At 48.1% G+C, this 27,220-nt stretch overlaps 1 protein-coding gene across 1 annotated transcript; it reads right to left on the bottom strand.

Annotated features, from left to right (window-relative positions):
* Positions 1-335: 335 nt before the first annotated feature.
* ENTPD7 (ectonucleoside triphosphate diphosphohydrolase 7) lies at positions 336-26,528 on the bottom strand. The gene is made up of 13 exons (XM_066601118.1): positions 26,335-26,528; positions 21,373-21,584; positions 19,859-20,041; positions 11,704-11,909; positions 10,482-10,632; positions 10,304-10,407; positions 9,331-9,390; positions 7,987-8,135; positions 6,070-6,236; positions 4,339-4,663; positions 4,176-4,261; positions 3,926-4,087; positions 336-2,188 (listed from the first exon to the last, which is right to left on the bottom strand). Exons 2-13 carry the CDS (start codon positions 21,378-21,380, stop codon positions 1,957-1,959), a joined length of 1,833 nt encoding a protein of 610 aa, XP_066457215.1. The 5' UTR covers positions 21,381-21,584; positions 26,335-26,528; the 3' UTR covers positions 336-1,956.
* Between the last annotated feature and the right edge of the window lie 692 nt (positions 26,529-27,220).

Raw genomic sequence — 27,220 nt, 5'->3', positions numbered from 1 at the left:
CTGCCAATAGAAAAGCCTGCGCTGTAGCCTTAAGGGCTTATTCAGACGACCGTATATCGGCCGGGTAGGCACACTGAGCGATATACGGTATCCCTCTCAGCAAGGGAAGGAGGCTGGAAGAGCTGGCAGCAGTGCTCTAAGCTCCCGCCCACTCTCCGCCCCTCTGCACTATTTGCAAAAGAGAGAAGGCGGGCAGGGGCGGAGTCAAGTTCCCCGACTTAGCCCCGCCCCATCTAACCCCCTCCCATTGCAAATAGTGCAGAGGGGCGGAGAGGGGAGCTCAGAGCACTGCTCCTGGCTCTTCCAGCCTCCTCCCCCTGCAGAGAGAGACGCCGTATATCGGCCAGCGTGAATACCCAGCCGATATACGGTCGTCTGAATAAGTCCTAAGTTGGTCAAACAAGGCACGCAACCAAAAACCGTCTCTACAAACACAAGCAAGTTGTGCGTGACTCTCTGATATCGCGCTCTACGATGGCCAAGTAGCTTGTGACAAAAAAAAAACAAAAAAACGGCTTGGATCTTTGGCAAGAGTCTAGTGCTGTAATGGGCCACAGTCATTAGATGCGACATTACGATCTTTGTGAAGCCCTAGTCTTAGGAAGAACCGCCTATAACGGGTGTATTTATGTGCCTGTAATATGGATGAGGGTCCCCGGCCCGACCGTACGTCTCGTGGCTCAAACACAGAACATCGTAGATACCTATGATCCTCAATTCGGGTTAGTAGAAACGTAGTCGGGCCACTCATCTGTATAATGCGCCTGTTAAAGGCTTGTGTGAAACTGGCCTGAGAAAATGGCTGCTCGGACACAGAAAAAGGAGAAAAGTCACAAAATATCAGCTGCCCGATGTACTTCATGTTTGGTATAAAATGGAATGTAAAGAAGCTCACATCGGAGCGTCCATCATAATCAGCTACACATTGTATAGACGACGGCCCTTTCACACAGACATATGCAAGTTGCATCGGACACCCATCAGTGTGCTGCCTGATCCCACAGCCTACGGATATTGGCTATAATGGGTCAGTGAAATAACTGGACAGCACCTAGAATGGAACGGGCCCCGATATCACACATTGTCTCATTAGCGTTCATTGTGAGGCCGAGGAATGTATAGAGGGTAGGGTCACAATGGTGAACCTACCAGTAGACGGCAAGGTACTGCTTACCTCTTACCGTCATATTTCCCATGTTCAGTCACCGTTATCTTGAGCTTATATATACTTGGAATGTCACGACTTGACTTCAGCTCTGAAAACGAGCCCAGTATGCAAACTACTGTCCCAAGGCAGAAATAGGGGACACATATAGGTCTTCTATACAGTGTATACAGGCAGCCATAAGGTAGACTGAAGGGTTAGTCGCACATTATAAGCCACACCATTACCAGAATCCAGCTTATCCGTGCCAATAGCGGTCCGTGATTTGATTGGCCGTACATACATGTAATATGACAAATGGCTGCCTTCACAGTGTATAGGCGGACACGTCTGAGGTTACTACTACTTACAGTTGGACAGTAAGTCCTTCTCCTTTTACGTCACATGCTTGTAATAAAATGGTAAATGTTGCAGTTGGCGTTCACCCTTCAAGGGTGAAATCTGCTGCGGATCCGCATCACAATCTGCACCAATGGCGCGGGTTTTGATGTGATTTCCGTCACGGTTTTCACACGGAATTTGATGTGGATTATCCATTGTGGACAACTTGCACCATTTCCACTAATTAGGAGCAAAACGTAAAGGAGTTTTGCAATTACCAAGGAGGCTCCCAGTGACAATGGGACCTTATTGCTGGACATTCATGTCATAATCAATTATCGTAAGACTCCTTTTAGGTCAGTGGTGGACGTCACACACAAGAAGATTGTAAGGACGGTCCGCAAAAGAGAAAACCTTCACATCAATACTTCACATTAAGCCCAGCAGCCGCTCCTCATCCCGGATAAGCACTATCTGGTGACCGCAGGCTCTGCTATTACGCGGACCCCCTCCTCCAGCAGTAACAAGTCCAGGGCAGAGGCCCGCGCCAGTCGCCTGTCGATGCGCCGCAGCCGGAGAATATACAGAACAATGGCCAGCAGCACCACCAGAATGCAGGCGAAGAACAGGTAGTGGTTGTAGACAAACGAGATCCTGTACCAGCCCGCGTGAGCCGGGCGAGAGCTTCCCTGCCGGATGTCCCTGCAAGAGGAAACAAATGTTTGAACAAGGTAGTGGCGCAATAAGGACGAGCAGATGATTACCATGTATTACAAAGAACTGTACACCCGTGTGATAAACTGTAATTTGCAGGCAATGAACTACATTGTCTTACACAGTTCCGCTCACATTAGCGTGTCAGAATTGTGTAATACACGAGCGCAACAAAAAAGAGAAAAAAAAAAAAAAAACACAGCAGGTTTTATATTTTTTTTTTTGTATTTCCGTGTGGTCCCGCTAAGGTCATTCCGCAAGATTTACGTCCCATGTGATCGCAGCCTTAGGGTGCATTTCCACTATTTTTAAACATATGCGGTTTTATACTGTAAAAGTACAAAAACGTATTCTGCAAAAAAAGACTTATACTTTTACATTTTTAAAAAAGTGTATGTGGATAAGAAAAAAATAAAAATAAAAACAGAACATGAAAAGAGAAAAAAAAAAGAAAGACGACGGTGGCTGGAGAGGGTTTATAATCTGGTTTTGCCTGCTGCTTGATCTCCTCTGCTAGATAGCGCAAGTATTTTTACAGACAGAAACATATTGCACATATGCCAATACATCAGACTATAGGAAACCATTGTAGCAAAAAAAAAAAAAACGTAAACAAACTGATACTTTTCTTTGCAGGACACAATAGTATAGTTGACTATGCTACAGTGTACTGCAAAAAAAACAAAAACAAAACAAGTTGAAGGGCAAACATGAACATACACAAAAATGTAGACCATAAAATTTGTCAAAATTTTTCCTACTAAACCCTAAGTTTACGTTAAAGTATACATTTTTTACACAATAACCAGTATAAAAATGTACATCTTTAATGGATACAAAAAAAAAACGTGGGAACATGTCCATTAGTCCCAACAGGACAGGAGAACCTTAGGTGTGCTGTCGGACAGCCTAGTTTCCCTCTGCTCTCTCCTCTCCTGCACATTCCATGAACTGATCAGCCTGTCGTCCAGCCTCACTAACAGACCTTCTATTGAGACTTGCGGACCTTTTACGCAGGCTGGTTATCAGGGGCCAGTATTCCTCTGAACACTTGTTTGCCCGACAATCATGCCACGTAAAGGGACCAACAATAAGCCAATCAATGAGCAAATGCCCGTTCATTGTCAGAGCATCTCCCGTTTGCAAGAAAAAAGTTGCTTGCTGCTCGGCGGTACATCTTCCCTTGTGAGCAGTTGGCTTATAAGGTCGAACGTTTGTATTACAGATCCTTTGCCTCAATAAGCCTATTCTTGGGGGCAAAAAAAAAGAAAAATGAAACAAGCGCTAAATCGGCATGCACATCCATCAGCGCTCATTACATCGGCCCTTGTAAAAGACCATTAGGCTGCAGGCATATGTGGAAGCTACCGAAGACAAAAAGGTGCAAAATTTTTCATTAAACCCAATTTAAACATGATTGTCACCCAAAATACATGCATTTGAGTAAAAAAAAAAAAAGTTTGTCCCGCAAAAGGTGCCCATAAACTTTAAAACATATGAGCACTCCCAGAAAAAGTTAGGCTCACTAGGCCACTAAAAAGCATCTGCTCATTTTGGACTAAAACACTCTGCCAGCCCCCCCCCCCCCCCCCCCCAGGTTAACCCTTTCCAATCAGTATACAGAATGGATGTAGGATAGCGAAGAATGATTAGTCATGTACTCCACAACCAGAACCCTGATGTGTACAGATATGTACAGAATATTCTATATAGAAGGTCATTTACCTGAGCGGCAGGAAGCGAGTTTTGTAAAGCATAGCCCCAAGCGTCCACTGCACCTCCTTGTCATACACCAGCTGGGCAGTCTTGAGATTTGGGTAATGGTACGGAAAGTGGAAACCGTCGTGAAGAACTTTATGCATCCAAGCGGACTTAAAACACTGATACCTGGAAAACAGAAATGTACGAAGATCCGAATCTACAGCGCCGACATGATCAGGACAGCCATGATGTCCAACATCATAATAAAGCTTACTTTAGTCGATGCTTGTCTGCATGGGCAGAGTACAGACCGCTGTTAAAGCGCTCAGTCAACGTGGTCCAAGGCATGCTACAGTAATCCTATGGAGAAGAGCAGAAGGGGAACATGTATAAACTAGTATCAGAGCTGTGTAAAGCGCCGGGTCACGGCCACGTACCTTGGCAGCTTTGGAAAACTTGTCACTGTTGTATGGTCCTCCCATCCGCAGAACGTCCTCTGTGCAGTAGTAAAACTCGGAAAAACCGTAGAACTCACTGTTGGAAAAATCAATGGCCGGCTGATAGACACTGTTCAGATAGGCCTGAGAGTCATTAGATTTGGCCAGTAATGGCTCCAGTAGTAGCCGGCAGCTCTCCCAGTTCCCTTTGCCCAAGATATGAAAGTCCTGGTCCTGTCGCTGAATCTTGCCCTTATGACCAGCTGGTAAACATGGGTCCATGTACGGGGTGCTGGGATTTATTCCGGTCTGTTCTCCTGACGCTCTACACAAAAACGAGAGGAAGAAGTAAATTAAATATTGTACCGTGTTCAGAAATACCAGGCAGGTAATATATTTATTCTCTGTTCAATGCCACAGAATCTAACTGACTTGCAGGAATGCTGCCTTTCAATAGGTGGCGCTGCAGAAGTATTGTTCCATCTCCCTTATTTGCATATTACCCAGAGGAGCATGAATGGCCCTATAAGTCTCCTCACTCACTCACCTTCTAGGTGCTCTCCCTAAGGAGAAAAGATAGTGTGCCTGACCCACATTAAAGACATTAATCCCTCTTCTACAGGATGGGACGTAAATATCTGATCACTGGTGGTCTAACCGCTGGGACCCCCCATGATCCCAAAGCTGGTGTACAGATAACCCATGTGAACAGCAATGGGGCACAAGCTCAACTGTCGCTCCATTCACCTCTATCAGACAGGCAGATATCGCTTGGCAATCTACCTCCATCCCATAAGAGTGAATGGAGCAGCTGTCATGCATGCACACAGCTGCTCTATTCACATGGGGCCCTTTCAGTGGTTAAACCCCCAGCAAAACAGATATTTATCCCCATCCTGTGGGCAAGGTATATATGTGTTTAATGGGCAAACCCCTTTAAAGGGACCCCCTAGTTTCAAAATTCTGTCTCAGGACTGAAGCGTGGACGCAATATATAACCTGCACTTGATTTCTCCTTCACTGCGCCAATTCTAGTCCAGTTTTCGGGCAGCAAAAATGGCCACTGCCATGTTTAGACTACCTAACAACCCACAGTGCATTGGTAGTGTTAGACTACCAATGAACTATACCCTTCGGAAATTGGCCAGTGCTGCTCTCAGTTAGAAAATGGCAGCACAATGGAGGAATGGAGGTGAAGATCAAACAAGGTAATGTAACCCTTCCACCCTCCGATCCTGGGACGGAATTTTGGCCTGAAACTTTAGAGTTGCTTTAAGTCAATATGGGGCAGTAATACAGTAGTCATTGCTGGAAAAGTCAAGACATTCTATTCATTTGCTCAGGCCAATCAACACACAGACTTCACAAATGACACAAACTTTTCTTCCAAAGCCAGAAATGTTCCTAGTGCAGTTGTCACTTCCCTTGCCCCGCTGGAGTAAAGGAGTTTTCCCCATCAGAGACATGCCATAAAATGTCTTATAGGCTCCATGTTTTTCGGAGAGGGGAAGGCTCCCTATATGCACCCAAATAAGAGACTGTATGGAGAGCTATACACGTCTCTACAGTCTAGTATATGGCATCTATGGAAACAGCCGGGCCCGAGGTCAAGAGAGACAAGGTGCATTGTTCATTGATGTCAGTTTCAATCTGGACTAGAATCAAGTTATTAAACATTGGAATTGGCCCCCCCAACAGTGCAGCTATTCCCAATGACTATGAAGGATATACCGATTTTTGGTCACAGTCTTATTGAACACCATGTCTTCGTAGCGTTGGCGGGCAAAGTTCCCTCCGAAGCCGAGGAACGTGGTGACGTACACCCTGTAGACGTGCTCCGTGTGCTGCAGGTCACATCCCAGGTTGAACTCTGCCAGCATCATTTTTGCAACTTCCTCCTGAAATACACATAACAGAATGAATGTGACAAGCCATGTGTGAAGTAAGTACGCCCCGAACGCTATTATAGAAGTTTGTATACAGAACGCCATTATAGAGTTTATATATAGACGTAGCCTACATAAAAGTTGAGTAACTTTGTAAATGTATTACCGAGTCTGATTTAAACTCTGCATTATACCCTGTTGCTGCACTCACTACTCTGCTGGTGGGGTCACTGTGTACATACATTACTTATCCTGTACTGATCCCGAGTTTCATCCTGTATTATACTCCAGAGCTGCACTCACTATTCTGCTGGTGGAGTCACTGTGCACATACATTACTTATCCTGTACTGATCCCGAGTTTCATCCTGTATTATACTCCAGAGCTGCACTCACTATTCTGCTGGTGGACTCACTGTAATCATACATTACTTATCCTGTACTGATCCAAAGTTACATCCTGTATTATACTCCAGAGCTGCACTCACTATTCTTCTGGTGGGGTCACTGTGTACATACATTACTTATCCTGTACTAATCCGGAGTTACATCCTGTATTATACTCCAGAGCTGCTCTCACTATTCTGCTGGTGGAGTCACCATATACATACATTACTTATCCTGTACTGATCCTGAGTTACATCCTGTATTATACTGCAGAGCTGCACTCACTATTCTGCTGGTGGAGTCACTGTGTATATACATTACTTATACTATACTGATCCTGAGTTACATCCTGTATTATACTCCAGAGCTGCACTCACTATTCTGCTGGTGGAGTCACTGTACACATACATTACTTATCCTATACTGATCCTGAGTTATATCTTGTATTATACTCCAGAGCTGCACTCACTATTCTGCTGGTGGAGTCACTGTATACATACATTACTTATCCTGTACTGATCCGGAGTTACATCATGTATTATACTCCAGAGCTGCACTCACTATTCTGCTGCTGGAGTCACTGTGTACATACATTACTTATCCTGTACTGATCCGGAGTTACATCCTGTATTATACTCCAGAGCTGCACTCACTATTCTGCTGGTGGAGTCACTGTGTACATACATTACTTATCCTGTACTGATCCTGAGTTACATCATCTATTATACTCCAGAGCTGCACTCACTATTCTACTGGTGGAGTCACTGTGTACATACATTACTTATCCTGTACTGATCCCGAGCTATGGTAGGATCAGTCGGGAAGAAATTAGGAAAATTGGCTTTTACCTGATTGGGTCTTTTTTTGCCTTCCTCTGGATCAACATAGGCGGAGAAATAATAGGCTGAAGTAGATGGACATGTGTCTTTTTCTGCCTTGCACACTATGTTACTATCGATAAGCTTGTTATCAGACACAGCCCTAACAACACTTCAGCTGAACTCCTATAATGCTGGAGGACAGCATTTCCTATATCTGACTACTGAATAGTGTCTTCTACATCTCTCAAAATACAAATCTCTACATCAAACTTTGCAATAACTGAATCAAGAAAGAACGCTGGGAGAGGTCAGCTCTAAAGCCAGCAGAATTAGGAATGCAGCTCTGGAGTATAATACATTAATGCATTTCCAAAAATATATTGATAGACTGATAAACCAGCTTCTCATGACACTGGCCCCCGTATAGCACATAGGGAAATTACACCCCGAGTCCCAGACGAGGACTGATGACAATCTGCGTACAGCACTGCAGAATAGGATGGCGATGAAGGTGACAAATTAGACCTTTGGATTTGAAGCAAGACCCGTACTTACATGTTCTGCAGAGGGGAAAGTCATTGTTTTTGGAACTTCATAGGCAATCTGCAGGGAGCCACCACCCATATCCATAATGCCCACCGTCCTTTTGCGGATGATGGCGTCTTCCTGTGTACCTATCGTTACCGCGACCACCGCATCCTCATCTATGGAAACAAGAGCATAGCAGAACCATCACACCAGAAGTAGTGTTCATGGAGGGGAGGAATTTCTGGACCTCCCGCCAGCTCTCTAGCAATATCATTATCAGTGTATATTGGCTGATAACAGAGAATAAAGTAATGGGCATTATGTATTGTTGGAACGCTAGGAACGAATCAGATTATGAAGCCGTACACAATGCAAGTGTCTGCATGATTTTTTGATATGGCTAATGAGAATTTTCCCTTTAACCTCTCAACAATGCGGCCTTTTTTAAAATGTGTTTTTCATTTTCCCCTACTTTTAAAACACAATCGTATTTACCCATCCACGTCGCCGTCCGAGGGCGGGTTTCTAGCGGGATAAGTCGTATATTTCAATGGTACTGTGTAATGGACCACATGATGTACTGAAAAACTTTTAAAAAGTGGAATGAAATGGAAAAAAAAAATGTAATTTGCGATATCTCGGGGGGGGGGGGGGGGGGAGTTCTAGCTTTTACAGTGTTCACTGCGGCAAAAATGACGCGACAACTTTATTCTGTGCGTCAATACGATTCTTTGGGGAAAAAAAAAATAAAAAATTCTGCCATCATCTTCTGACAGCCATAACTTTTATTCTTCCGTCTACACAGTTGTGCGAGGACCTGCCTTTTGCGGGACGTCCTGTAGTTTCCATTGGCACCATTTGGGGGGATCACACGACCTTTTGATTTCTTTTTTACTACATTTTTTCTTGAAGACGGAGTGACCGAAAAAAAGCACAATTCTGGCGGTGTGTGTGTGTTTTCCTATGTTCACTGTGTGCGATAAATATTACCTTACTCTGATAGATTGCACTTTTGTGGACACAGATAGCATACCAAACATGTTCTTGGGTTTTCTGTTTTGATTTTTTTTTCTTTAAATTATAAACATGTGGAAAGGACGGTTACCTCTTATTTTTCCTAATCATTACTAAAAATGGGAAAAAAAGTTTTGTTTTTTTACTCATTTTTACATTCCCCCCCCCCCCTAATTTTGGGAGAGAGAGATCTCCCCTCCGTTCCTCCCCGCTCTCCCCTGCCGTTCCCCGCCGCCCCCCGAATCTTTAGAGACGGGCGGGGAGATACGCGGCTAAGGCACTACTCGCTCGAGTAATGTGCCTTAGCGAGTATACTCGCTCATCTCCAGATAACATTATTCAGTAACCTCCACTCACCTTCTACGACGTGGTCAAACCGTCCAAGTACAAAATTAATACTAATCCACGCGTAAACACCTGTAGAGGGGAAACAACCGCATATAAGGGGATATACAGTGACAAGCCGCATAAGTATCATACACGGAATGGCCACTTTATTACAGCCCCCATCTAGTAGCACGTTGGACCTATTTTGGCCTTCAGAACTGCAGCAGTTCATCATGGAGTAGATTCCACCAGGTGTTGTAATTGTTCTGCAGGAATATTGGCCCCTGTGGACAGGAAGCTTCTGGTAGTTGCTGTAGATTAGATGGTGGTGCTAACATGTTCTGACCAGCTGAAAGGAAGGGGTCAGCGATTCATGCTGCTTGTGCCAAATTCTAATCTATCAGCATGATCATCAGATCTCCTATCAACAGAAATCTTGACTCATCAGACCAGGAGATGTTTTTGATTCAGTTCTTGCGCTCTTTTGCGCCTTTTTGTTTATCCTAGTCACAATAGTGCTGGAACTGGTCATCAGCTGGGGAAAAAATTAGTTGGACATTTGGATACGTTAATGGCAGCACCAGCGTTGTATTCGACTGCACTGGACTGTTCATCAGAACGATTCTTGACATCCTCCTCTGACCCCTTTCAGTGACGAGCCAATTACATCACTTTATGTTTATCCTTAACCACGGCATTCTCTGCCTACTCTTCACCCTGCTTCATGAGAAAACCCCACAAGGTCGTCTGTATGAAATCCCGATCCCGGCTAGTCTACTGCTGGTGACCAGACCTTGTCAGAAGTCGCTCAGATTTCTGTATTTTCGCATCTAGTGTGAATTCACACTGAAAATGATGGAAAACGTGGCATGTGATTTTATTCTGCACTCTGGGGTCTAATTTCCATACAGGGACGTGCCAATCATAAAAGGGTCGGGGCTCTAATAAAGTGGCCACTCAGTGTGTACAGAAGACATCATCTATTTAACGAGTTTTATGATACCTTCTTGTTTCCCGGAGATGACCTCAGCGTGAGCTTCGGAGAACAGAAAGTTAAACTCCTGGGGGATGTCCTTCACCAGATCCTGGAGGATGGCGGTCTGCTGACTGACCAGAAAGACATATATAACACAATGGTAATACAGGGAAGACCCTATATACAACCAATACAGGGGTCTCACCTCTCCGGCAGGACCCTCATGCCCGCCGTGCACAGGATGTACAGAGGAGTCTCCTTATGTTTAGCTTTAGGGATGTAAGATGTGGCATAAGTTAGAAGGGGGTTCATGTAATCACTGGCTTTTTCCGGTGTAGCTGCCATTGTAGAGATCCCTGAAGGAACGGAAACAAAAAGGTGCATATGAAGGCGTCTGCTGCTCTAGGAAATTATTTATATATATATATATATACACACACATACATACACACACACACAAGATATATATCAAATATATATTTAATAATATGACAGCTGATCTGATAGCAGCAAAGTTCCGTACCTTCACAAAATAGTCACTAGGGGGCAGCACATACCAAATTACTCAACAAGCTAGAATTTCATAGCAAAGATACGGTACAGTCACAAAAGGGGCATCATATAATAACAATTAAGTATTTTAATACACATTAGTGTCAATATTTGTATCAACGTCACATTACGATGTCAGAACTAATACTATTTTATATATATATCAGTTGTGTTTTTTTTGTTTTTTCTTTTCGTCTTTTTATTTTTTTTTCAATATTTAAAAACTTGAGTAAAAGGCGAAAATACAGTTTCACTTTTTTTTTTTTAACTGTAAAAATGTTTATGCCATAGTCAGCAATGATGGCAGCATCTATAGGGTTAAACGGTGTAGAGGAGTGATTAGATAAGTCTTCGTGATTTCACTCCTTTTCTGGGGGGGGGGCCCATATCTGACAATCAGCGAGCAAATATGCTCTGATTGATGAGGGTGGGGATGTGGTAACACGAGGATCACAGATCTTCACTGCTGACCGCTGGTCTCCCTTCCCTCTCTCCTCTACATCTGTCACTTTTTTAGCCACTGTGTGTAAATTCAGTATTCTCAGCCCCACTTCAAATGGCTGTAGCTCCGTTTCTGTGAGGACTATCAATGTGCTTTTTCCCAGAAATCTTAGCTTTAAGATAACTCCGAAAGCCCGTTGGTAGCGCTGATAGAACCGGAGGTACAGCTGTTTGAAGTAGAATGAGCTTGTTTATAACAGTAATGTCCTTTTTCTTCTGGTATTTGCAGCCGCATCTGCGATGGAGCCTCTGACCGGAAACGCCAACACAGATGTGAGACCACCCTGACGGAAGCTCAGAAAATCCCACTAACATCAGTGGGAGGTAAGACAGAACAGTTTATTGGGGTTACTAGACGGGGTTACACATGGTACCTGGTTTGATCTTCTTCACCACAGGTTTGCTGCTTCGATCCCTCATCTGTTTAATATCCAGGAGGTCGTGCGGGTTGCCGTTGTGTGGTGGCCAGAAGTACACAAACACCCGGGAGCCACTGCTGCCACAGTCAATGACGATTCCATAGTTTAACTTGGGGTCTTCTGTGTCTGTGGCCTCCAAGTCCTCAATCTGGTCCAGATATCTACAAAGCATAAGAGGTCACATGGAGGAGGCAGGAGAACCGCCGACTGCAACCAACTAGTTCACCTGCTCATGACTCAACAAAGGGGTCTTCTTACAGAGGAACCAGCCGGGGTGGAAGTATAACTCCAAGCACTATACCAAAACATCTTAGGATGGGTATACTCCTTAAAACTGAACCACAAAATACATTTATGGGCTTATAGAACAGGGGAAGGGGGGGGGTTGTCGAGGAATACAGGGATGTGTGATGCGCTTTTTTCCCCCATACTTACCTGGGTCCTTGTTCCCTCGGCCCGTCTCATAAGCTTAGTTCATTGTGCTTCTATATCTTACAGTCCTGCACTTGTGCCGTTGTGCTGTCAGTCTACCGGGTCCGGCGCCATGTCTCTGGCCTTCCAATATGGCCACCAGACTTTTCAGACTAGCTGATGTACTCTGATGCACAGCAGGTTTACAGGGCATCATCAGTGATGTCCCGGTCGGGTCTATTGGCTGCAATGGTCGCGTGGGTAGACCATTGCCACCAAAGAAAACACAAGACTGGAGCGGCAGCAGGAGGGGAGTAATACCCTGTTTCCCTGAAAATAAAACATACCGTGAAAATAAGACATAGCATGATTTTCCAGAATTTTTGAGGATGCAAAATGATTTTTCAGGCTTTGTGAGGATGCTTGAAATATAAGCCCTACTCCAAAATTAAGCCCTGCTAACAGTTAATTTAAAAAAGTCAATTTAAATAGTGTCCAGGCAGCTATACATATAAAAAAAGCTAAACCTTTTTGAACAAAAATTAATATAAGACACTGTCTTATTTTCGGGGAAACACGCTATATATATATATTGGAAGACCCACAGTGTGCATTGGATGGTTAGAAATGAGCTACCGCCATATTGGCATACCAAAACAGGACCCGTGGACCGATTGATAAGCAGCACCCCGGCACAAACCGATATTGTCCCCAGGACCCAAGCTCCAACTGCCCTGCAAACCCCTTCCCATCAACTCTAACTTTAGCAAAACCAAAAATTCCAGACCGATTCCAAAATTAGAATTCCGTTTTAATTTTTGTGACAGTTTGTCGAACATCGAACCAAAAAGAAGTGTTCTAAGCCAGAACAGACGACACGAGGCGTCACTTCTCGCAGTTTACATACTCCATGGAAGTACAGATACATGGATCCACTAAAGAAGATACTTTGTAACAACCTCCAAGACAATCCGTCTCCCCCGACTGCACTTTCCGTCCTGGGAGGAGGTTGTATAGATCTGCTAATGGGTCTAATGCACAAGAAAACAGTATTGATGAAGATTCAAACACTCCGCTGAGGCCCCTAATAGGAGAGATTAGATTCTGCTTACATCTACAGAGTGTCTGTCTGCTGCGACAAGCCCATCTATTATATGAAATCATCGCGCCGCACGCGGGGAAGCTCGGATCTGCTTAGTGAGCAGAAATTAATATGGAGTCACTGGTTAACCAAGTCATGGCTGGGAGATAATAGACTACAATGCCCATTAGGACCGACGTAACGTCGTTAGGACTCCACACGGGCATCATGTTCCCGCCCGGGCGCAGCGCTCGCCGTCGGGGGATCTGCGCTAGCAGCCAGGCTGGGCATTTACAAGCATTTCGTGGTGATCATAGTGAAATTGACCGATCCGAGTTGTAACTGGTAAGTAAAACCTCAATCAGGTTAGGATGTAACAGAACTTGTCCCTGCAAGCGGAAAATCCGACCGCAGCGCTGGTAAGTGATGGAATTATAGCGGGCCCCATCTGGGCCGGAGGATACAAGATCTGTGGTTACATCATGTCTCGGCTTCCTTTGTGGCGGTCTTGAAGGATGCTGCTGCGCTCTCTAATCCCTTTTGTCGGAAGCGCACATCATTAGGGCCGGTTAATGAGGGTATTAACACGTCTGGAAACGCCGTCGTCAAAACTGCAGCGATCCGGGTCTGCTCCTATAGCCTGGGTTAAAGGTATTTTCTAATGTTTGAGCCTTTAATCCGCTTTTCTACGATTACCGGCAAGCGTTTGGTTCTCCTCTCGTGGCAGCTGACACTTCCATCGTGACACGGACGGAATGATTTGGTGAGGATTTTCTAGACCGTGCGAGCGTTACTGTCCGGCGATGACAGAGGTGCTGAAGGTGTTATCATCGTCATCCGTGACTGTATCCTACAGCCTCAGCATTTAACCCTTCCCCAACCAGACCATACTAAGTTTTTGGAATTTTCATTTCGCCTTTCAGGGGCAACTAACTTTTTTCTTCATTTGCATCGATACGGGGGTCCTGTTTTTTGCAGTTAGCGTTTCTACAAGTACCATTATGTTGCATCTACATATTCGTATTTAGGATTTATTAATTTAAAAGGTAAAAAAGGTATAAAAGAAGTAAAAAAAAAAAAACAAACCTCAACCCAATTTCATCCTGTATTTCCCATTGTTCATCACTGCTCTCACCTATAATAAGTGTATGTTAATAGTATGTGTTGTAAGGGTTATGGGGGATACCAAATACGTGGGGGTTATGTTACTAATGTATATAGCGCATACATACTCCGCAGCGCTGTACACAGATTATCAGCACTTGTCATCGGTTCCTGTCCCCATAGGAGCTCACAATCTGATTTCCCTATTAGGCCACTTTCAGACGGGGGGGTATTTTAACTCTGTAGTTGTGTATCTATGGAGCTACTTACGTGGCTGTGTAATGCGCAGTGTTTTTCAAAAACACAAATGGGGAGATGGGATAATAGATGGAGAAGGGTCTGGCTGTGGCTCACAATTCCCAGTCATTGTTACAAGGCTGGTTAAAAAGTCGGACATTGACTTGCAGGAATGCTGCCTTCCAACAGGTGGCGCTGTAGCTGCACGGTTTCATCTTCTCATTTGCATGTTTCCCAGAGGAGCGTGCATGGCCTTATAAGCCACCTGACACCTTCTAGAGGCTCTCCCTAAGGAGAAACGATACCTTTCCTGAGCCACTTTTAAAAGCACATTATTTACTATATTTGCACGTTTTTGTATTATTACGGATCAATATTTCCACAGTAGACAATAAACTGATGAAGTACTGATGCCACACAGCTGTATTGTTATCTGTATTATAGACAGTACTGATGCCACACAGCTGTATTGTTATCTGTATTATAGACAGTACTGATGCCACACAGCTGTATTGTTATCTGTATTATAGACAGTACTGATGCCACACAGTTGTATTGTTATCTGTATTATAGACAGTACTGATGCCACACAGTTGTATTGTTATCTGTATTATAGACAGTACTGATGCCACACAGTTGTATTGTTATCTGTATTATAGACAGTACTGATGCCACACAGTTGTATTGTTATCTGTATTATAGACAGTACTGATGCCACACAGTTGTATTGTTATCTGTATTATAGACAGTACTGATGCCACACAGTTGTATTGTTATCTGTATTATAAACAGTACTGATGCCACACAGTTGTATTGTTATCTGTATTATAGACAGGCTACAATAAGCTCATCTGAAACTGCTATGACTTTAGAGTGTGGAAGGAGACGCACGAACACAGGGAGATTTTATAAACTCCAAGGGGCTCTCCAGGCAAACACTACTGATGACCTATCCTCATCCATGCCATTGTAGCCCCGACATATCACCCCTCTGCTCCATTCACTTCAATGGGATCACTGAAGAAGGCAGAGTTCAAGTGTTCGACTATCTCCAGTGCTCCCACTTAAAGAGTAACTTCTCTTTTAGTGAACTTTTGACACGTCAACATTTTTGATCAGTGGGGGTCCCGCTGCTGAGACCCTCACTGATCGCTAGAAAGAGGGGACTGCAGCGCTTGGCTGATTACTGGGCTCCCCTCGGCAGTCTTCGCTGCTTGTCAGCTCCTCTCAACATCTCAAGACAGCCACACGGAGGTCTATAGACATCTTCAATGTACTTCTATGTGTGCGTCTAACAAGCAGCGAAGAACGCCGAAGGGGCAAATGCTCGGGTGAGCGCTGCAGCCCCCTCTCGTTCTAGCGATCAGCCTAAGTCTCAGCGGTGGAACCCACATTGATCAAAAAACTTTTGACGTGTCTACACTTTAACCCCTTCCACACAAGCACCATACATGTACGGCGCAACAGGGAGCAGCTCTGGCATCGTACCGTATCTCTCCGACGCCGATTACCAGGCCGCGCTCCCGGTCACTGAAGCGAGATTGTGGCTGTAACTTAAAGCCGCAGTCCCGCTGCAACCATTGCTGTGAAGCTTAGCTCCGATGACAGCGATTTAACACTTTAGATGCCTCTATCAATGAAGACTGCAGCATCTAGAGGCTTCAGAGAAGGATCCCTCCTTTTCCCCATCAATGTTTCTAGGATCTCATCATTGTGTGCCGATGATTGCAAGGACAAAAGGACGGCAAATTAGGACTCCTAGGTCTGACATGCACAAATGGTGAAAGCCATAAAAAAAATTTTTAAAAAATTTAAAAAAAAACCACACACAGCCAAAAATCACAGATTCACAAAAAGTGAAATAAAAAGCAATCCAAAAGTCATGTGCACCCCATGTGCTTGTCAACGGAATGTGGAAAACAAAATTGAAACAAACGTGAGAATTGTGGGGGTTTTTTCGTACACCTCAATTCCCAAAACGCGCAAAAAAAAAAAAAAAAATTGAAAACAAAAAGGATCAAAAGGTCCCACAATAGTACCGAACAAAGCTTAAGCCCGTCCCACAAAAATGAGACCTCAAAATGGGGTGACTTATGGGGGTTTCTAATACATAGGCCTCTCAAAGTCACTTCAGAACTGAATTGGCCCCTGAAAAATAGATATTGGATTCTTTTATTAAGATTTGAAAAAAAATGCACCCATAATCACACGTCCAAAATCAATTAAAAAGAGGTTTTTCAAATGGTACCAACGTACGGCGCACATATGGTTAATGTTATTTATTATCTATTTTTCGTGGTATAACTGTCTTACAAGCCAAAAGAAATTCAAAAAGTTTGAAAATTGCATATTTTTCAAAAATTCCTATACAAATTGTGCATGCATCAGTAGGTACAAATTACAACTTCACCACCAAAGTCATCAGAACATGAAATAATCTGCTTCACGGTCTCAGTGACTACGGGACACAATGCGATTCTCATGCACCCATTACTATAATGGATCTCCGATGACCGTCTGCAGACAGAATATGGAATTCCATGGCAGTTGTTCACATGGATGGGTTATGATGTAATACATATTCGCATTGACTCTGCATGCTGGAGACGCCATATATACATCCATGGCAGGTCCTGATCAGACGACCCCTTTAACCCCTTGAGTGGCACGCCTGGAAATTTTCCGGGACGAGCTCCACTGCCGATAGTGATATAGCCCGGAAGATTTCCGGGCTATGTATCACTATGGGAGCTGCAGAGCACAATGCTACAAGCTGTGAGAGTGTGCTCTGCCTGCACAGACCCACAGAGAACAAAGCAAGGGCTTTGAAAAACAAGCAGAAGATATTGCCGATCTGCCGGCAATCTCCTGCTTCTAAGTCTCCTGCTTTGTTTATAGGTTGCCATAGAGACCATCGGCTTGTCAGAAGCAAGCGATGGTCTCTGTGGCAGGGAGAGCTGGTGCTTGGCTGTGAGAGAACAGCTAGGTACCAGCTCTTACAGCAGAGATCAGAGAAAACCTCCGATCTCTGCTGTGTTAACCCTTTACATGCTGCAGTCTATGTGACTGCAGCATGTAAAGGGCTGTCACTGCAGCATGTAAAGGGCTGTCACGATCGGACCCCCGGAATGTGATCAGGGGGTCCTGATGGGTCCCTGTAGAAGTCCCCTAAAGGGGCAAAAAAAAAAAAAGTAAAAAAAAAAAAAAAAAGTAAAAAAACTATAAAAAAAATTATAAAAACACTTGTCTCCCTTTACTTTGTAAAAAAATCAATAATACAATCACACATGTGGTATCCGTGTGCATCGTAATGACCCAGAGAAGGAAGTTAATACATTATTTAACCCCTTAATGACATGGCCCCTTTTTTCCCCATTTCTTTTTTTCCTCCCCCCTGTTTAAAAAATCACAACTTGTCCCGCAAAAAACAAGCCCTCATATGGCCATGTCAATGGAAAAATGAAAAAGTTATGGCTCTTGAGACGCAACTGCAAAATTAGTTGAAATTCAATGATTAGACCATTTTAAAAAACCTGCCCTGGTGGGCACGACAGGGTGGTAGGCAACCCGCCACTCAAGGGGTTAAGACAGTAGCTGCTTCAGCCACAAGTTCAAGTCCCCCTCCTGCAGCTCCCATCCCTCCCATGACAGGTGCACATTAAGCACTACTGTAAGTCTTCCCAAGATCTCATGGCATGCTCTCCCTCTTTGATGTCTCCACCCGGATACGACCCAGATTACGGTTTTCACCAAATCATCTTAGACCAAAGAGGAAAAAGACGTCTAATGGGCGAAAAGTTAGACAAAGTAATTACCAAAAGACTTTAATCATCTGCAAAGTTTTCAAGCCTCCGAACAGCAGCTGCTGCGCTGGGAATCACTTCAGCAAGTCCCAAGGAACTCGGCATCTGGGACTTCACAGCCACGGCTGACCCTGGAGACAGCTGTGAGGCGGAGGTGGAAGAGGCAGCACCTGGCAGCACAGATCCTGGCCGCCGCTAATTAAACTGCCGGGCAGTAAGAAGGACAGCGCATCGTTATGTAACAGGACAGACTGTAAGGCCTCGTTCACACGGGCATGGTTTTAGCGCAGAATAGGTGCGTAAAAAAAAATTCACGGCTAACTGCTCGAAAAATAGCGTGAATGGGCAATGTCCAGCTATCAAGTCTTGAGCTTAATTAGCGGTAAAATTGTCTGTTCACGCGATCGGAGGTGCGGGTTATCCAGCTTCCATAGGAGTCTATGGAGACTCCTGCGCAGCTCGCAACAAAGATGGGTCAGGTCTAGAGATGAGCGAACCTACTCGGCCACGCCCCTTTTTCACTCGAGCACCGCGATTTTCGAGTACTTCCGTACTCGGGTGAAAAGATTCGGGGGGCGCCGTGGGTGAGTGGGTGGGTTGCAGCAGGGAGAGGGAGAGAGAAAGAGACAGAGGGCTCCCCTGTTCCCCGCTGCTACCCCCGCGCCGCCACGCCTCCCCCCGCCCCCCGAATCTTTTCACCCGAGTACGGAAGTACTCGAAAATCGCGGTGCTCGATCGAGTAATTACTCGAAACGAGTAGGTTCGCTCATCTCTAGTTAGGTCCTATCTTTTCTTGCAGCACGGACCTTAGATGCGAGCATTGCACACGCATGTCCTATCTTTGTTAGGTGCGAGTTTTTTGCGCATCTAAAATTTCGTCATCCGAACGTTTCTACAGGAAACCGTTGGTTCTATTAGACGCAGGTTTTTTTCACACGCCTGTTCTGCGTGAAAACGACACCCATTTGAAAGAGGCCTAAATTGTAGACCGTTGCGGCAGGGACCCCAGAAGCCGGCGTCGGGTAAATGAAGAACAGCTTTCAAAGCCAGAGAATTGCACACGTTTGTTTTCTCATTGGGAACTTTTTTAAAATTTTAACTTTTTTTTTAACCCATTCAGGATGCGGCCCTTTTTTTCCCCATTTTTCCTCCCCACCTTGAAAAAAAAATCATAACTTATTTATCCATTAAATGTGTCTTTCTGCAGGCCACATTTACACGCAACGATTATCACTCAAAAGATGGCTTTTGAGCGAATTTTGAGTGATAATCGTTGCGTGTAAAAGGGTTTTAACCAGCGAGGGTTTTTTTTTGTTTGTTTGTTGTTGTTTTTTTAAAATAGGCCATACATTTTTTTTTTATTCAATCTTTAAAGCCCTCTAAAACCCCTTTAAGAAAACAGATTCTATGGAATGGCGAATCTCATGCCTATGAAGCGGTGACAGATATAAGAATTCAGCCCAATTCTACTAACCTTCTAAACTGCCGGTCGTGAGGCGCCGCGCCGCTCCAGATGGTGGGGTGAACAGCCGCCAGCAGAATAAGCAGGAAGATGACGATCAAAATCGCCAAAAGGGCCACTCGCTGCCGGGAGAACAGTGTGACCGAGGGCAGGCTGCAGTGCCAGGACACCGGAAACAGGCAGGAGAAACTAATCCTGGAAGACAGAACGGAAGACACCAACTCATCGGAAGAATCACTCCTCTCGGTACTAGTCTGCCGCGAGAAATACTCTAGAATTTGAGAATCCAGAGGAGGGCATATTATGAGTATTGTAGTCCGCCCATTCTATTTATTACTTTAGTTACCCACCTTTGTACCCGCTCAAGCTCTGATATGTCCTCGAGTACCGCTTCCCAAAACTGTCCACAATATTCTACATGTGGTCTGACCAGTGACTTGTAAAGAGGAAGAACAATGTTCTTGTTATGCGCCCCTAGACCCCTTCTGCTGCACCCCATGATCCTATATGCCTTGGCAGCAGCTGCCTGACGCTAGTGCACTAAATGACCCGCTAGTTCTCCTATAATACCAAAAACACCGACCCAATAATTCCCGTAATGTGGCTTTATCACCTGGGAAAACTCCCAATGCAAAAATAAATGTTACTTTTATCACACAAGCGTCCGCAATTCTGTCCATGAAAAATGCATCGCTTTCATTGCAGGCGCAGTTTTTGGTATATGTTACATCTGTTTTCACTGCATTTCTTACGCGCTCGCAAAAAAAAAAAAAAAAACGCAAGAAGGCCCAAATTATGTTATCCTGACAACACAAAAAAATAAACAAAAACAAAAAAAAACACGATTTTTGACCAAAATAGAAGATTCTGCAATTATTTATTTATTTTTTTTAAACACCTTTAAATCCACCCGTCTGAATACACCAATTTAATACAATGTCTCTGTATTCAGTCCGTAAAAAATAGGGACTGAATACGGACAGAAAATATGCCAGTGTGAATGGGCCCTAAAATTGGAAGTTCTGGCTGACAACAGAGAACAATTGGAATCATTTAGCAGTATTGAAAACGTCCGGGTAGCTAACGAGCCAGGAAATAAGCAGTCGGCTCCTTACTTTTTGGACTGACTGTTGTCTATGAAAGGTGCTATCTTAGGGCTGGTGTAGAACTACTACTCCCAGCATGCCTGACAGCTGCCAGGAGATGCTGAGCATTGCAGTTTTCCCAGCTGCACACCCACAGGTTGGCGACCACCTCTGTAGCTTAGTGTCCCCTACGGCTCTCTGGATGTTGCAGAACTACAACTCCCAGCATCAGGCTGTTAGCACATACTGGGAGTACTGGTTGTGCAACAGGTGGAATCACTGAGCTACAGACGTGGTCTCCAACCTGCAGCTCTTCAGCGATTTTTAAGACTACAACTCTCAGCATCTCCTAACGACCTGCAGCTGTCAGGGCATGCTGGGAGTTGTAGTTTTATAACAGATGAAAGCCGCCCTGAAGTAATGTATCCGTATTTACACTACCTGGCCATAGGATCCCGTCAGCTGCTCTGTGCGCCTGCCATCCACATGTCACCTCTTACACAGGACTGGAGTCACATGTCACCTGTACAAGCCTCGCCGCCGCCTCCTCTGGCGCTGACTGGGAAGTACACGAGCGTCACACCTGGGACACGGCCGGCATTTTCTCTCGGGGTTCGGATTACGTGATGAACATTAACCGCCCAGATAAGACGCTGCGGAGATAAGAACACGACAGTCATCAGAAGCAGCCGGAGAACAGTCACAGCGAGCAGGACTAGGGGGAGGAGCCTGACAGAACGGTCACAGCGAGCAGGACTAGGGGGAGAAGTCTGACAGAACGGTCACAGCGAGCAGGACTAGGGGGAGAAGCCTGACAGAACGGTCACAGCGAGCAGGACCAGGGGGAGAAGCCTGACAGAACGGTCACAGCGAGCAGGACCAGGGGGAGAAGCCTGACAGAACGGTCACAGCGAGCAGGACCAGGGGGAGAAGCCTGACAGAACGGTCACAGCGAGCAGGACCAGGGGGAGAAGCCTGACAGAACGGTCACAGCGAGCAGGACCAGGGGGAGGAGCCTGACAGAACGGTCACAGCGAGCAGGACCAGGGGGAGGAGCCTGACAGAACGGTCACAGCGAGCAGGACCAGGGGGAGGAGCCTGACAGAACGGACACAGCGAGCAGGACCAGGGGGAGGAGCCTGACAGAACGGACACAGCGAGCAGGACCAGGGGGAGGAGCCTGACAGAACGGACACAGCGAGCAGGACCAGGGGGAGGAGCCTGACAGAACGGACACAGCGAGCAGGACCAGGGGGAGAAGCCTGACAGAACGGACACAGCGAGCAGGACCAGGGGGAGAAGCCTGACAGAACGGACACAGCGAGCAGGACCAGGGGGAGAAGCCTGACAGAACGGACACAGCGAGCAGGACCAGGGGGAGAAGCCTGACAGAACGGACACAGCGAGCAGGACCAGGGGGAGAAGCCTGACAGAACGGACACAGCGAGCAGGACCAGGGGGAGAAGCCTGACAGAACGGACACAGCGAGCAGGACCAGGGGGAGAAGCCTGACAGAACGGACACAGCGAGCAGGACCAGGGGGAGAAGCCTGACAGAACGGACACAGCGAGCAGGACCAGGGGGAGAAGCCTGACAGAACGGACACAGCGAGCAGGACCAGGGGGAGAAGCCTGACAGAACGGACACAGCGAGCAGGACCAGGGGGAGAAGCCTGACAGAACGGACACAGCGAGCAGGACCAGGGGGAGAAGCCTGACAGAACGGACACAGCGAGCAGGACCAGGGGGAGAAGCCTGACAGAACGGACACAGCGAGCAGGACCAGGGGGAGAAGCCTGACAGAACGGACACAGCGAGCAGGACCAGGGGGAGAAGCCTGACAGAACGGACACAGCGAGCAGGACCAGGGGGAGAAGCCTGACAGAACGGACACAGCGAGCAGGACCAGGGGGAGAAGCCTGACAGAACGGACACAGCGAGCAGGACCAGGGGGAGAAGCCTGACAGAACGGACACAGCGAGCAGGACCAGGGGGAGAAGCCTGACAGAACGGACACAGCGAGCAGGACCAGGGGGAGAAGCCTGACAGAACGGACACAGCGAGCAGGACCAGGGGGAGAAGCCTGACAGAACGGACACAGCGAGCAGGACCAGGGGGAGAAGCCTGACAGAACGGACACAGCGAGCAGGACCAGGGGGAGAAGCCTGACAGAACGGACACAGCGAGCAGGACCAGGGGGAGAAGCCTGACAGAACGGACACAGCGAGCAGGACCAGGGGGAGAAGCCTGACAGAACGGACACAGCGAGCAGGACCAGGGGGAGAAGCCTGACAGAACGGACACAGCGAGCAGGACCAGGGGGAGAAGCCTGACAGAACGGACACAGCGAGCAGGACCAGGGGGAGAAGCCTGACAGAACGGACACAGCGAGCAGGACCAGGGGGAGAAGCCTGACAGAACGGACACAGCGAGCAGGACCAGGGGGAGAAGCCTGACAGAACGGACACAGCGAGCAGGACCAGGGGGAGAAGCCTGACAGAACGGACACAGCGAGCAGGACCAGGGGGAGAAGCCTGACAGAACGGACACAGCGAGCAGGACCAGGGGGAGAAGCCTGACAGAACGGACACAGCGAGCAGGACCAGGGGGAGAAGCCTGACAGAACGGACACAGCGAGCAGGACCAGGGGGAGAAGCCTGACAGAACGGACACAGCGAGCAGGACCAGGGGGAGAAGCCTGACAGAACGGACACAGCGAGCAGGACCAGGGGGAGAAGCCTGACAGAACGGACACAGCGAGCAGGACCAGGGGGAGAAGCCTGACAGAACGGACACAGCGAGCAGGACCAGGGGGAGAAGCCTGACAGAACGGACACAGCGAGCAGGACCAGGGGGAGAAGCCTGACAGAACGGACACAGCGAGCAGGACCAGGGGGAGAAGCCTGACAGAACGGACACAGCGAGCAGGACCAGGGGGAGAAGCCTGACAGAACGGACACAGCGAGCAGGACCAGGGGGAGAAGCCTGACAGAACGGTCACAGCGAGCAGGACCAGGGGGAGAAGCCTGACAGAACGGTCACAGCGAGCAGGACCAGGGGGAGAAGCCTGACAGAACGGTCACAGCGAGCAGGACCAGGGGGAGAAGCCTGACAGAACGGTCACAGCGAGCAGGACCAGGGGGAGAAGCCTGACAGAACGGTCACAGCGAGCAGGACCAGGGGGAGAAGCCTGACAGAACGGTCACAGCGAGCAGGACCAGGGGGAGAAGCCTGACAGAACGGTCACAGCGAGCAGGACCAGGGGGAGAAGCCTGACAGAACGGTCACAGCGAGCAGGATCAGGGGGAGAAGCCTGACAGAACGGTCACAGCGAGCAGGATCAGGGGGAGAAGCCTGACAGAACGGTCACAGCGAGCAGGACCAGGGGGAGAAGCCTGACAGAACGGTCACAGCGAGCAGGACCAGGGGGAGAAGCCTGACAGAACGGTCACAGCGAGCAGGACCAGGGGGAGAAGCCTGACAGAACGGTCACAGCGAGCAGGACCAGGGGGAGAAGCCTGACAGAACGGTCACAGCGAGCAGGACCAGGGGGAGAAGCCTGACAGAACGGTCACAGCGAGCAGGACCAGGGGGAGAAGCCTGACAGAACGGTCACAGCGAGCAGGACCAGGGGGAGAAGCCTGACAGAACGGTCACAGCGAGCAGGACCAGGGGGAGAAGCCTGACAGAACGGTCACAGCGAGCAGGACCAGGGGGAGAAGCCTGACAGAACGGTCACAGCGAGCAGGACCAGGGGGAGAAGCCTGACAGAACGGTCACAGCGAGCAGGACTAGGGGGAGGAGCCTGACAGAACGGTTACAGCGAGCAGGACTAGGGGGAGAAGCCTGACAGAACGGTCACAGCGAGCAGGACTAGGGGGAGGAGCCTGACAGAACGGTCACAGCGAGCAGGACTAGGGGGAGAAGCCTGACAGAACGGTCACAGCGAGCAGGACTAGGGAGAGAAGCCTGACAGAATGGTTACAGCGCTAAATGTCATCCATACGCGTACGGTCGCCCCAGAGCGCCATTACTCGGCCGTGCGCCACATCTACAGTCACTACCGGTAGTAATAGGCAGGACATACAACTTACAGGGGTACCAAGGTATAAAGTCATCCCCTAGGCACAGGACCGGTGGGCATCCAACTGCTGGGCCGACGCACTGATCCCAAGAACAGAGGTCCGCTACCCCCCGTGTGTATGGAGCGGAGGTCGCGCAGGCGTGCCGCTGCTCCACTCACTTCAATCACCGGGATTGCTGAAGCGCTTGAACTGTGTAATCGCCAGCGTTTTCACTACCGTGAATGGAACGGCGGCACGGGATGAGCGCAATCCCCTTTAAGTAATCGCTGCGCGAGGCCCAGCGCCTCCTAGTGATGTTTAATGGGTAGTTCTGTAAAGGTTTAATTTTTCAAAGATAATTGGTGCATCTTTCAGGGCACCTCTGGATCAGGGCTCTTTTGAAGAAGCAGAATGCCATCTGCACCTCTGGGCAGCCGGACGCCACCTGCACCTCTGGGCCCTTCTCAGGGCAGCCGGGCGCCACCTGCACCTCTGGGCCCTTCTCAGGGCAGCCGGGACCCACCTGCACCTCTGGGCCCTTTTCAGGGCAGCCGGGCGCCACCTGCACCTCTGGGCGCCTCACCGGGCAGCCGGGCGCCACCTGCACCTCTGGGCGCCTCACCGGGCAGCCAGGCGCCACCTGCACCTCTGGGCGCCTCACAGGGCAGCCGGGCGCCACCTGCACCTCTGGCAACGTCACAGGGCAGCCGGGCGCCACCTGCACCTCTAACGTCACAGGGCAGCCGGGCGCCACCTGCACCTCTGGGCGCCTCACCGGGCAGCCGGGCGCCACCTGCACCTCTGGGCGCCTCACCGGGCAGCCGGGCGCCACCTGCACCTCTGGCAACGTCACAGGGCAGCCGGGCGCCACCTGCACCTCTGACAACGTCACAGGGCAGCCGGGCGCCACCTGCACCTCTGGGCGCCTCACCGGGCAGCCGGGCGCCACCTGCACCTCTGGGCGCCTCACCGGGCAGCCGGGCGCCACCTGCACCTCTGGCAACGTCACAGGGCAGCCGGGCGCCACCTGCACCTCTGACAACGTCACAGGGCAGCCGGGCGCCACCTGCACCTCTGGGCGCCTCACCGGGCAGCCGGGCGCCACCTGCACCTCTGGGCGCCTCACCGGGCAGCCGGGCGCCACCTGCACCGGCAACGTCACAGGGCAGGCGGGTATTTTATGATATATATATATAAAATCTATCTATTACACACACATACACTCACACCTATCAGCAGTTGAACAGGAAACAGATTATTTGTATACTTTTATGGTATTTCCTACAAGACAAAATAGTAAGGCTTTCTAACATGCTGGGACTTGTAGTTCTATCGTTTACCTATCTTGCTCAGTATCAGCCTTCCTTTACTTCTATTCAGTATCACGATCCGCTTTTCTTAACTCTCCAGTCACGACATCAGCTCCGCCCTCCCCATATCTCAGAGCCGGTGCCCTCACCGCCAGCTACAAAGATGCCCTCAGCCTCCTCCTCACCCGGAAGTCGCGCCGGTCCAGCGCTAACACGTCGTCAGCTGCCGCTTGTCTTATCAATAAACTTTATTGAGCGTACAACCTCGTGCATGAACATTGACGTCACGTGACATGGAAGGGATCAGGCAGTGCTGTGGTTGTCAGAGCCCCAGGGATACATGACAGGGACAGCAGCTACAGCCTGCAGCCTCTCTAATTAGTTCACCCAAACCTGAAAGTTTACTTTTGGGTAAAATTTGCCTCCTTTCACAACTCTTATCTAGGGTTTCCGATGTTACATCTGTAAGGGTGCGTTCACAGGGAACGGGTACCGGCTTATGGCTGCGGATGCAATTGGTGGCCACAGCTGGGTGGAATCGCATCCGCACACTGGTACCCGTTAGGTGTGACCGCACCCTGAGGGTGACTGCTGCCATGGGGAGAACAGGCGCTTCCCTGCTAGTTGCCGGCTGCACTTCTTTCCATTGTTTCCAGTTGGAATGCGCTGTGTTCGGCCGCCTGCGGACGGGCGGATTTGCACTGCGAAATCCGGAGCAGGATGTTGCCTCTGGATTCTGCAGCAGATCCAGCCCATAGCATGCTATGACAATGCACGATTTCCTGTCCACGCTGCGATTTTGTGCGGGCTTCGCACAGCCACTTCCATTCTGCAATCATTGCAGAATGGACGCGGGAGCCGCGTCACCACGATAGTGAAGTGATAAAGTAGTAGTGGCCCTAACAGTAATAGTGAC

The sequence above is a fragment of the Eleutherodactylus coqui genome, chromosome 4 (genome assembly GCF_035609145.1).
Source record: "Eleutherodactylus coqui strain aEleCoq1 chromosome 4, aEleCoq1.hap1, whole genome shotgun sequence".
In the NCBI taxonomy this organism is placed as follows: Eukaryota; Metazoa; Chordata; class Amphibia; order Anura; family Eleutherodactylidae; genus Eleutherodactylus; species Eleutherodactylus coqui.
Note: the sequence above shows the minus strand (reverse complement) of the source record. Positions and strands in the feature narration are given on the sequence as shown.